The sequence below is a fragment of the Rhinolophus hipposideros genome (genome assembly GCF_964194185.1).
Source record: "Rhinolophus hipposideros genome assembly, chromosome: X".
Lineage (NCBI taxonomy): Eukaryota > Metazoa > Chordata > Mammalia > Chiroptera > Rhinolophidae > Rhinolophus > Rhinolophus hipposideros.
This window is the reverse complement of record NC_138046.1, coordinates 33,197,638-33,210,668: the sequence shown is the minus strand read 5'-3', so window position 1 is coordinate 33,210,668 and position 13,031 is coordinate 33,197,638. Positions and strand designations below refer to the sequence as shown.

Below are 13,031 nucleotides of genomic sequence, written 5' to 3'. Positions count from 1 at the left end.
ATAGAAAGAAAGAAATTTAAATTCACAAAAAAACTGTACATTATCAAAAAAGTCACTAAAACACCACATTTGGTTGTATAAAAAGTCCCTTTTGTTATAAAAGGAACGTGTAAACGTTTTGGTGTTGATGGTGTGGTTTCCTCCTGTTACCAGACTGATGGGGGAGGGGAAACAAAGGGGCAGGTGATGTTTTCTATTTTTTAACCTGCCTTCCCTACCAAATACTCCTATTTGTCAAAAAGAGAAAATCCACCTAGCTCAAGGGGCAGTGAATATGAGGAAAGAAAAGTGAGAAATGCCCCCTTTGATCATGCCTACCCCACGTCCCCTTCAGCTCCCACTTCATCCAACTGAGGCTAGGACTCCATCCCACCTTAAGAGTGCCTGGTCCCTAGGGAAAGAGATGGAGCTGGGAAAGGGACACAAGGTAGGAATAGTTGAGATTTCACTACCCCATCTACCTTGCCTGCAATAATAAAATTAATCTAGTATGTTTTATACCAGGGGAAAACTGCCATGGGGAAAAAGAATAGCTCCCAACTATAACAGTTCCAAATATCTGACTCTTACAAAGTTTGTTACAATGCAGTTATTTAGATAAAATATAAATATTTATGCATAATATAGTCAATTCAAATATTCTTCAATCTACCTCTTATTTAAAAGCAAAAAAAAATCTCAAATAAAATGAAAAGTTTTGAGGTTTACTTGACAGAAAAGGCAACTTTAGAAATAGGCTATGGGGGAGAAGGGGCATAAAGAAATAACAAAGGGACTGCCCCAGGACCTACACTGACCCCCTCAGTGGCTGTTCAGTGCTGCCAAGAAGTTCAAGGAATGCTCTCCCTCACCTGTCACCCCTCCCCCACCAGTGGAACATATCTTGCGAGCCTTAGCTCTCTCCTTGCGCCAGCCAGCAGCTACCTCCCCAGTACAAGTAAGTACCCGTAATGTCTGATGGGAGGGGCCTCTGCTGAGCAGGAAAGCAGGGGCCTAGGCGCCCATGGGAGTTAGCAGCTTTCCTCTCATATGTTGGGGCTTAACTTGGGCATAGTCACATGGAGGGTAGTGGTGGACCCAGAACCCCTCCTCCATACTCTCGTGTTCCAGAGTCTCTGTTGCTGGGGAAGGGGTCCCGGGGTATGAAGTAGATAAGGGAAGGAAAGCACAACTAAACCCACAGAAGTTCATGAGGATTAGGAAAAGATCCAGTTCTACCCCTCTCCTTGCAAAAGCTACTGAAAGGAGAGGGAGTTCCCGCTGAAAAATTGCACAGTTTAAAGAGGCTCGAACAGAAATGACTGGGAGAGAGAGAGAGAGGAGAGACACAGCCTTGTACCCAGAAACACTGATCCTGTGGTTTCCCAAAGACAAAAAGGTGATGGTTTAAAACAATGGGAAAGGTGAGAAAAAAAAAGATATTTGGGGAAACTGAATGGATGCCATCAAACAACACAGGGACAAAGCATTCCCTCTCTCTCTCTCTCTCTCTCTCTCTCTCTCTCTCTCTCTCTCTCTCTCTCTCTCTCTCTCTCTCTCTCTCTCTCCCTCTCCCTCTCCCTCTCTCCCCCCCCACCCTCCCTCCCCTCTGTCTGTCTCTGTCTCTGTCTCTGTCTCGCGCCAGAATGCTACCCGGCCTCCATCTTGGGATTTGCCCATTCTCAGCAGTAGTACCTCAGGAGTTTCCAAGAGGAGGTTTGGGTAAGAGGTGGGGAAAGGAGACTGGAAGGCCCAGGGTCCAGGGGACCTTCCTGTCCTCTCCCTAGCTACTGAGTTTCAGAAAAGGCTAGGAACTCAGCATGTGAGGAGTTTCCAACATTATAGAGGGGACAGCTATTGGCAGAAGATGAAGACAGAAAAACAGGGATCTCTGAACTTTTTTTTTCCTTTGAAGGGATAAAAGATTTGGGAGAAGAGAAAAGGATGAAGGAACCTGTACAAGATAGTTTTACATTACTGCATGACAGAAAATCTGAAAGCAGGGAGGGAGGGAAGATGAAAAATTGAGAGAAAGACAGAAGCAGAGCCTCCTGAACATGGAAGCAGTATGTGCAGGGCCCAGTGTCTGGCTCGACACACTTGGGAGTTAAGTCCACTTTACTGGCCGTCACTGCTGGTCCACGCACATGTGCTTTTGACTTTTCATTTAGATCTGTTCTTCGTAATTTCACCATTATCTTTATGATAATATGTAGCAGAGTGGAATGAAAGGAAATCAGACACTGATAATATTCACCAACATTTATATATACTATAGTTTAATAAAAAGCACTCAAGCTCTCCCTTCTCCCTTTGGTTACTGAGAAATCGACATGACTGCTGTGTAAACGGTAGTTTATTTAGAAAGTGAATCATGATTTCTGAAAAAGATCACTGTAGGGACATATTATAGAATATGGGGTTTGAGCATAGTCTGGGGACAGATTACCTAGTTTTGAATCCCTATTTTAACTACTTATGTTAACTGTATAATCAGGCAAATTTCTTGATCTCCCTGAGCTTCAGTTTCCTCGTGAATGAAATGGGGATAATATTATAGTACTTCATTTTGAGGGTTGTTATGAGGATTAGGAGATAAATCTATGCAAAGTACTTAACATAGGTAGCTGACATGCAGTAAGTAAGTATTCAATACATATTAGCTGTTTTGTCATAGCTGTATTTTTCTTTTCTGTTAGAAGCAGAACAGCCCATTTTGTTTTTAACTTCTTTTGATCTTAAGTTGTAACTTTTTGCATCTCTGAGGCTAATTTCAACATTTTCCTTTTAAAAATAGCTATGAAGTTGATGACAGCTTTGGTCAATGTGGCACTAAATCTTAGCATTAATATGGATAATACACAAAGACAATATGAGGCAGAACGGAATAAAATGATTGGGAAACGAGCCAACGAGAGGCTAGAGCTCCTACTACAAAAGCGGAAAGAGGTAACCTTCTGTATTGACCATTTAAGCCATTAATATGTGGCCAACTTGGTCACCATTAATTATGACATAACTTTGCTAGTTCATCTGATAACATTTTTTGAAAGATTTAAATTTAAATAACATTTCAAGTTATTTATCTGTCTAACTTAGTTTGTTGACTATCCATGTGAACAGGACCTTTTGCTTATATTTCTGTGTGGACTAGGATTAAGAAAGAGTTCAAGGCTTCAACTGAGGAGTCCTGGGCAAGTCTGACAAGTTTTAAGCATTAATATTATTCATCTCTACTGTGAACATATGTCATGTGGGGGTCTCTGGTCCCACTCCCCGCATGAGAACACAGGATATGGTGAGGCCAAAAAGGAACACCCACGGAGCCATAGATAAGGGAGTCATACCATTATATTCTCACTGGCAGCTGGGTTGGAGACATAGGAAGCAGGAGCCACACGATCCGCTGTCTATCTTTTGCTTTGCCAACCAGCCAACCCCCTTGCTAGCTGCAATCCGCACTTGCTAGCTCAGCCACGTCAGTTTATCAGTGGCCAATGGCTAACTGGTTACAGCTGATGGCCATCTACTACCGGAGCCAGCACCTTTCCACATGAGGCCGAGAGCCTGGAAACTGCTCTTTGGGACTCTGTCTCCCCACAACGTATCTCTCCTAAGTTCCTAAGTTCCTCTATCAGCTTCTTAGGAAGAAATAAGGTTTCACTTATGTGAAATCACTTTGAAAAATAAGTTGTAAGCTATTTATGGTGTCTCTGTTGGTGACTTTTGTGTAGTGTAGAGGTACTTGGTTTACATTAATGACTGACCACTAAATTGAGCTTTGAATGAGGAAAATATTTTTCCAGCCTTATGCTAAATAAAATAAAATCTTTCGATATTGTTTTTGACTTTAAATTCCTCCATTGATGATAATAATATTTTGCTAAACATATATTGGGATGTTTATTTTTATTTCTAATATGCAAAGTCTGATGTCCCAAAAATATTAGTAATGCCATTGCCATTGAGTTAAAATTTTTGCCATGGTAATCCATAAATTAATTACTGGATTTTGACATTTTGGGTGGGGGGGTAGCTGAAATTTTTAGTTGGTGTTTCCTGAGTCAATAACTTTTTAAAACGCCTTGACTCAAGAAAAGCCAGAAAAACCTTTCCCATACTTCCCCGATGCCTAACTACCTCTTTGTTTTCATGTAGTTTGAAATGAAGAATTCACCTTTTTGCCCTTTAATTTAGTTAATAAATTTCATCAGATGATTTATTAGGTGAACATAATGCATGTCTTAGTCCTTGAAATTATGGCCTAATTCTTAAACAAAAATTTAAGACTGGGAACACAGAATGAGTGGATATAGGTAAAAGGATTTTGAGATTAAAATTACATGTACAAATATAAGATATTAATACTTCTAGATTAGGGTTAAGTCTTTAAACATGCTGAAAGACCGCCTGTACTTTACCTGTGCTAATGAACGTAAGAAGTGCATGCCCTTGTTAGCATTATTTGTAAAAGCAAGTTTATATTTATGGAAAGAAAAAAAGGGTTTTTTTGTTTACAAAAGCACAGAACATAATCTAAAAGCTAATCGATACTTAGGTTGTGACAGATTTTTCTCTTAACCCTCAAATTCTGCATTGAAAGTGTATGGGAATAGATAAGTCGACCAAGATTTGAAATGTTAGTTAACTTGATTATTTCAGATGAGCCTTATTTCCCTGAAAAGATTTCAGCAGAGCCACAAATTTACTACCGGGTTGTTTTACTCAAATCCCTTTTGTTTTTTGATCAGGCACGACTTAATACAACTCTTCTTTTTTCAGACAATAAAGACTGATATAATGTAATCAAATATTGTTAAGTTTTTTGATAATGAACATATGTATATACATTATGTAATAGATAATATGTATTACAGTAAACTACTTAACAAATTTCTTTACATGTCCTTATACAATGGAAATTTATGAGCATTAGAAAAAAATTAATCTACCAGCCAAGCATTAAAATCCAAGTCACATATTCCAGATATCAAGGGGCTTCAGCTACCTGATGTACAACACCTGTCATTTTTTTCTGTGGTTACTTTTGTCTAGTGGAATTAAAAATGAGGTGTAACCACCAAAAAAACACTGGAGAAACCTGTATTTGTACTTGTAACAACTTTTTAGATGCTCTTTTGGTTGTCTTCTATTACAATTGAAAAGAAACTGTTTTTTACAGCTTCAAGAAAATCAAGATGAAATAGAAAATATGATGAATGCAATATTTAAGGGAGTGTTTGTACATAGATACCGGTAAGTCAGGACAGCTTTTGTTCTATGTAATTCTACTCTATTCAAGTTTGAAAGTGGTTTAGGCAGTGTAAGTTAGTGGAAAGAGCATTGGAGCAAGATCAGTGTTAGAATCTAAGCTCTTCCACTGATTGAGACACTCAAGGCAATTTATTTAACTGTTCTGAACTTGATGTTTCCTATCTGAAAAATGGGGTAGTGTCGTGCGGGGCTGCCTGTGGGGTCTCTGGTCCCGCTCCCCACATAAGAACGCAGGACGTGGTGAGGCCAAAAAGGAACACCCACGGAGCCATAGGTAGGGGAGTCATACTACTATGTTCTCTCTGGCGGCTGGGTTGGAGATACAGGAAGCAGGAGCCACACATCTGCAACCTGCTGTCCACTTCTGTGCAATCTGTGACCCGCACTCCGCTGTGCTAGCTGCAGTCCGCTCTTGCTAGCTCAGCCACCATCTTCTTGCTAGCCCCCATTTTCTGCTAGCGTAGCCACGGCAGTTATATTAGTGGCCAGTGGCTCACTGGATACAGCTGACGGCCAACTAGCCACAGCTGATGGCCATCCAATCACAGTTGATGGCCATTTACTACCTGAGCCAGCACCTTTCTATGTGAGGCCAAGAGCCTGGAAACTGCTTTCTGGGGTTCTGTCCCCACAGGTAGCATTGTTCTTGACTTGCAGCTACTCAGCAAGTGGAAGCTACTGTTGTTATTAGGAGTCAGGGTATAGAATATTTCATTGTTTGGGGATGTATTAGGTTAGTAGAGGATGTACATGCTGACTCCTGACTCTCTCCTCTTCCGTTTGAATATCAGTGGGAAAATTTGGATAGATGAGAGAGACGTTTTCTTTTGCTGTTTTGAACTGGTAGAGGAAAGAAATAGGTAATCTTACCATTTCTGCTTTAACCAATTCTTTAAATATTGGTGGCATTCTTGTTCGACTTCCTCATTTCCTGAGCTTGGCGGGTATTGAATCAGGTTAATACTTTCTTTGTTATGTCCTCTTGTCCATTCTTACCTTTATTTTTATTGGCATTACCTTAGTCTATTCCTTCATCATTCTCCTGCCTAGAGATTTTTGAATTTTTCCTAAAACGTCTTTTTATTGCACCATTTCTCTGCTCAGAAGCCTTCAGTGACTCACAGGCTGAATTAAAAATAATTTAGTCTGACATTAAAATCCAAACTGAGCTTGGCCTCAGTTTTATGTGTAACTAATTCTCGCCTGGAAAACTATGCTCTAACTAGACTAGTGTGCCTGCTCTCTTCTGAATACACCATGCCCAGTAGGTGTGAGTGAAGGCTGGGATATGGCATGATGTAAAAGGAGGGGATCAGATTTTGTTTCTAGTTTTATTTAATTTAAAATATTTATGTGGTGATAATTGTGCTTTGCTGACTACACTGCAAACTTGACATTCAGGGGCCATGCTTCAGTTCTAGTTTCAAACCCCCAGTAATACTTAAGATAGTGGTGTGGTCATAGTAGATTTGAATTATTTGGCATCTCTTGAATAAAACATAAGTCCTGTGATATAGTGGTACTCATATGCATAATTTTTCCTTCCTCCATTCAGCGATGCAATAGCTGAAATCCGAGCTATTTGTATCGAAGAAATTGGCATTTGGATGAAAATGTATAGTGATGCCTTTCTTAATGACAGTTATTTAAAATATGTTGGTTGGACTATGCATGATAAGGTAAGATATGCCCTACTGATAGTTTGTCTGTCTACACACACACAGCTATCTGCAGCTCTCATTCATAAAGTTAACCTGCATGTAGATATTACCTGGGACCATGCTCCTTATAGGCCCCTCTCCTTTATTTTGTTCTGTCTACATCATCTCTACCACATAAAGTCCTCTAGATTTTTGAATCTTGGCCACTGATTCTGCCTTTAATGATAAAATAATTTTTGTACTGAAATATTTAAGGTCATGTAGGTTATGGTGATGAGGCATTTCCTAGAGCAGTAAGAAGAGTCCTTACTTTGTTAGTATGTGAGTGCTGTATTTTTAAAATTCCTCTTTTGATAAACGTGTATCTTAGCCAGATTATAAGTTACAACTTGGCCTCTGACTGTGTGTGTGTGTGTGTGTGTGTGTGTGTGTGTGTGTGTGTGAATCTACCTTTCTCTGAGGCTGCCTCTTCATTTGCCTTGAAATTTCCTGTATATATTCCTTACGAATAGTACTTTCTGTAAAGATATACTGTGAAATAGGCTACTATCACCTTTTACAATAGTGTTTCTCTGAAAAATTTTCATTTAACCTACAGAAATAGTACCCCCAAAGACATGTAGTCTTAAATGTATGTATTGATTCATATTTTTATGTTATCAAAGATAAGTTTCTGGAGAAATGCTATTGTATAGAACATATATAAAATTTTAAAGTAGAAAGTATTGTATGTATCTTGAATAATCAGGTTGAAAATATGTAGTTTTAAAGCATTTTTCTCCATGTTTCATTTAGCAAGGTGAAGTAAGACTCAAATGTCTCACTGCTCTACAAGGGCTTTATTATAACAAGGAGCTTAATTCCAAACTGGAGCTTTTCACCAGTCGGTTCAAGGTTAGTATTAAGTATTTAAAAATTACCTATTAATTTGAAAATATTTTTCTTTTGCTTTCCTGTTAAAAATATTTTATTTTTTTGTCCTTAGGATAGAATTGTGTCTATGACCCTTGACAAAGAGTATGATGTTGCAGTACAAGCAATAAAATTACTCACTCTTGTTTTACAGTAAGTATGTATTTATTGCATGTTACTAATGTCCAGATACCTAAGTATTACATTAGATTATTTGGTTTAAATTTATCTAGATCTAAATTTTAATAACTTTGTCATGGGGTTTTACAGCTACAAGTTTAATTTTCTCATATAAAGTTGAGAAAATAGGAAGAGGAAACCAATGGAGTAGAAAAAAATCTGAGCTAGGAATTCACGTGTCCCTTTCTCTTGGTCAGTTTCCTTTATAATTTACTGTCTTAGATGCTCTTGAAATAAAGTTAAACACTTGAGTGTATAAACGTGCCTATCATATTTTGTCACACTTTTAGAAGTTAATATTTACTAAAACTTACCTGTAAACAATCTGAATTTGAAGATGTTATCTTAAAATGCAATAGTGATGCAATTCATTTTTTCTTTTTAAAAAATTATGGTAATATAGATAACACACAGGTTATCATTTTAAACATATTTAAGTGTGCAGTTCAGTGGCATAATGCACATTCACGTTGTGTTGTCATCACCATTATTCATCTGAACTCTTATCACCCCATCCTGAAACTCTACTCATTGAGCACTAACTCCCCATTCCAACCCCCCAAGAAACACTGGTGACCACTGTTCTACTTTCTAGCTCTATGAACAGATACCAGAATTTCATTCCTTTTGAGGGTTAATAATAAATGGCATCCATCAGTGGACATTTAGGTTAACATGATCTAAATGATAACTGTCAAAGAAGGGTCTTTTTTTGAATCATAACATGCAAATTCTGACACTCATGGATAATTCATTATGTAAGAGTATCCAGCAAAATTCTGATAAAAACTAATGAGAGATGACTGTCCGATATGATTTTAAGTCATATTGTAAAGTAACAGTAATTTTTAACTTTGGTACTTGTGTGTGAATAGGCAGAGATCAGTGGCACAGAATAAAGAATACTAGAGACAGACAAATGCAAATGCATCCAGGAATGTAGTATAGGGTGAGGGTGGCATTTCTTATGAGAAAACAAATGGTTTTGTGACAACTACATTCGATTTGGGGGAAAATTAAATTGGATTCCTATCGAATTTCTTACACAAAAATAATTTTTAGATGGATGACATGATTAAATGCAAATAAATGAAACCATTAAAGTACTAGATGAAAACTTGGGGAAGATTAAACGTTTTTATGTAAAATGACTGAGGAAGATCTTTCTCAGCATGACATAAAACCTAGACATAAAACAATCATTAAATTTACATACAAAACTAAAAATGTGTTTATTACAGAAAATACCATAAACAAAACAAATGACAGATTGGGCAAAATATTTGTGTCACAGGAATCAATTTCAGTAAATCAATAAGAAGAACAGAAACCCAATAGGAAAATAGTCAAACATTAGTAACCAGATTATTGACAGGAAAGAAAATAATTTTTTAAAAATTTACTGGGGTGACAATGGTTAGTAAAGTTACATAGGTTTCAAGTGTACAATTCTGTATTACATCATCTATGTATCACATTGTGTGTTCACCACCCAGAGTCCGATCTCCTTCCATCATCATATATTTGATCCCTTTTACCCTCATCTACCAGCCCCCTACCCCCTTACCCTCTGGTAACCACTAAATTATTGTCTGTGTCTATGAGTTTTTGTTTCTTCATTTGCTTGTCTTGTTCATTTGTCGTTTTCAGTTTTGTATACCACGTATCAGTGAAATCATATGGTTCTCGACTTTTTCTGTCTGACTTATTTCAACTAGCATTATAATCTGAAGATCCATTCATGTTGTTACAAATGGCACTGTTTCATTTTTTACGGCAGAAGAGTATTCCATTGTGTATTTATACCGCATCTTTATCTACTCATCTATCGAGGGACACTTTGGTGGTTTCCATATCTTGTCCACTGTAAATAAAGCTGCGGTGAACATTGGAGCACATATATCTTTACGGATAGATGTTTTCAGATTTTTGGGTAAATATGCAATGAGATATCACCTCGCACCTGTTAGAATGGTTACCATCAACAAGACAAAATAATAACAAGTGTTGGAGACCAAGGCTGTGGAGAAAAAGGAATCCTCATTCACTGTTGGTGGAAATGCAGATAGGTGTAGCTGCTATGGATGGCAGTGTGTAGTTTCCTCAAAAAATTAAGAATGGAATTACCATATGACCCAGCAATACCTCTCCTGTGTACTTACCCAAAATAAAAATTTAAACATGTGAAAAGATGTTTAGCTACACTTTAGAGAAATGTATATTACAATGGGGCCATTTTTTACGTATTGCTTGATGGAGATACAAAAGTGTTTGGTAGTATACTGTATTGTTGAGACTGTGCAAACAGGCCATTATACATTGTTGATGGGATTATAAGTTGATAGAACTTCCTTGGTTCGGCAGTATCCGTCCAAATTTGTACAAAATGGACTACATTGTAGTCTTCAACCAGAAGCCATCTCTAGTTGTACTGATATTTCCTGAGAATTCACTAAACTGGGGACATTTTGAGCAGTGATAATTATTGTATTTTTCTTTAATGTTTAATTGCATTTAAAGATTACAAGCGTATACATGTTATTAAAAACATTGAAAAAATCCTGAAATATGTAAGAAAGTAATAGTGTTTTGCATATATTTCAGTAATTTCTTCTCCCTGCCTCCTTAATACCTTAGGGCCATTTTTTCCTCGTTTCTGATACTGATATTTTTATGACGTGTGATAGCCATTGATGTTGATTCAGCCATATATTCAACTAATAACTGAAACTTGTAATGAACATTTCTTACCAAGTAGTTAAATGAGTGAACTACTACACATTTACTATACCTTAACCGATGTGATTCAATGTTTTTTCCTATATTTTTTAATATGTTTTCCTATATTTTTAATGTTTGTTTATAACAAGTGATTTTTCAAAAAATATTCCAGTATTATACAGAGTAATTTAAATCAAAATGCTTTTTGAAACTTCAACATTTTGGTTTTGTTTCTCCCAAACAGAAGTAATGTTTTGGAAGCGTTTTTTGCAAAAATCTTCTCCCATTCTGTTGGTTGCCTCTTTATTTTGTTGATGGTTTCTTTTGCTGTGCAGAAGCTTTTAGTTTGATATATAGTAGTACCTCAGTTTTCGATTGTCTCCGTTGACGAACATTTCAGTTTACAAATGCTGTAAACCTGGAAGTAAATGCTTCAGTTTTCGAACATGCCTTGGAAATTGAACATGTCACGCGGCCTCCGCTGAGTGCAAGATCCTGAGGCCTAGCTGTCGGCTGTTTTTGAACGTTTCAGAATTCTAACGGTCTTCCGGAACCGGAAGGATTTTGTTAGAAAACCGAGGTACCACTGTAGTCCCATTCATTCAAATGTATAAGGAACTCATACAACTCAACAAGGAAAAAACAAACAATCCAGCTCAAAAATGGGCAGAGGACCTGAATAGACATTTTTCCAAAGAGGACATACAAATGGCCAATAGACATACGAAGAAATGCTCAACGTCACTAATCATCAGAGAAATGGAAATAAAAACCACAATGAGATATCACCTCACCTCAGTCAGAATGTCTATCATCAACAAGACAAATAGTACCAAGTGTTGGAGAGGCTGTGGAGAAAAAGGAACCCTCATACACTGTTGGTCAGAATGCAGATTGGTGCAGCCGTTATGGAAGGCAGTGTGGAGGTTCCTCAAAAAATTACAAATAAAATTACCATATGACCCAGCAATCCCTCTCCTGGGTATCTACCCAAAAAATCTGAAAACATTTATCTGTAAAGATATACGTGCTCCAGTGTTCATTGCAGCTTTATTTATGGTGGCCAAGACATGGACACCAAAGTGTCCTTCCATAGGTGATTGGATAAAGAAGATGTGGTATATATACACAATGGAATACTATTCTGCCATAAGAAAAGATGAAATACTGCCATTTTTGATAACATGGATGGACCGACCTGGAGATTATTATGCTGAGCAAAATTAGCAACAGAAAAAGTTGAGAACCATATGATTTTACTGATCAGTGGTGTATAAAACTGAAAACAATAAAAGAAACAGACGAACAAATGAAGAAACAAAAACTCATAGACACAGACAATAATTTAGTGGTTATCAGAGGGTAAGCGGGGATGGGGGTGGTAGATGGGGTAAAAGGGATCAGATATATGGTGATGGAAATTTCGGACTCTGGGTGATGAACACAGAATGTGATACATAAATGATGTATTACAGAATTGTATACCTGAAACCTATATAACTTTACTAACAATGTCACCCCAATAAACTTTAATTTAAAAAGAAGGAAGTAATATTTTGTTGGACCTCACACTTCTGGAAACCTTGAGCAGAGTAGAAACTCAAAAAGCATCTGAGGTCCTCAAATAACCTTCTAATGTAGTTAGTCTTTTCTCTCTTGTGGTGGTCCCATGATTCTTTTTTTTTTTTAATTTATTGGGGTGACAATTGTTAATGAAATTACATAATTTCAGGTATACAATTCTGTATTACATCACCTATAAAGCCCATTGTCTGTTCACCACCCAGAGTCAGTTCTCCTACCATCACCATATATTTGCTCTCCCTTACCCTCATCTTCCTCCCCCCACCCCTCTTCCCCTTTGGTAACCACTAAACTATTGTCTGTGTCTATGAGTTTTTGTTTCTCATTTGTTTGTCTTGTTCTTTTGTTGTTTTTGGTTTATATACCACATATCAGTGAAATCATAGGGTTCTCTGCTTTTTCTGTCTGACTAATTTCGCTTAGCATTATACTCTCAAGATCCATCCACTTTGTCACAAATGTTCCTATATCATCTTTCCTTAACGCCAAATAGTATTCCATTGTGTATATATACCACAATTTCTTTCTCCATTCATCTATCGAAGGACATTTGGTTGTTTCCATGTCTTGGCCACCCTAAACAAAGCTGCAATGAACATTGGAGCACACATGTCTTTATGTATAAATGATTTCAAATTCTTTGGGTAGATACCAAGGAGAGGGATTGCTGGGTCATATGGTAATTCTATTTGTAATTTTTTGAGGAACCTCCACATTGCC

At 37.3% G+C, this 13,031-nt stretch overlaps 1 protein-coding gene across 5 annotated transcripts in view; it reads left to right on the top strand.

Moving 5' to 3' along the window:
* The window catches only part of STAG2 (STAG2 cohesin complex component), a gene marked incomplete at its 5' end in the record, with an annotated part of 126,261 nt that overhangs the window by 67,712 nt on the left and 45,518 nt on the right, over positions 1–13,031 (top strand). For all 5 annotated transcript variants that reach the window (XM_081043689.1, XM_081043693.1, XM_081043690.1 and 2 more), the window contains 5 exons: positions 2,777–2,928; positions 5,162–5,235; positions 6,809–6,932; positions 7,710–7,808; positions 7,900–7,979. In XM_081043689.1, coding sequence (XP_080899815.1) covers positions 2,777–2,928; positions 5,162–5,235; positions 6,809–6,932; positions 7,710–7,808; positions 7,900–7,979 — 529 coding nt within the window. The remainder of the gene's footprint in view (positions 1–2,776; positions 2,929–5,161; positions 5,236–6,808; positions 6,933–7,709; positions 7,809–7,899; positions 7,980–13,031) is intronic.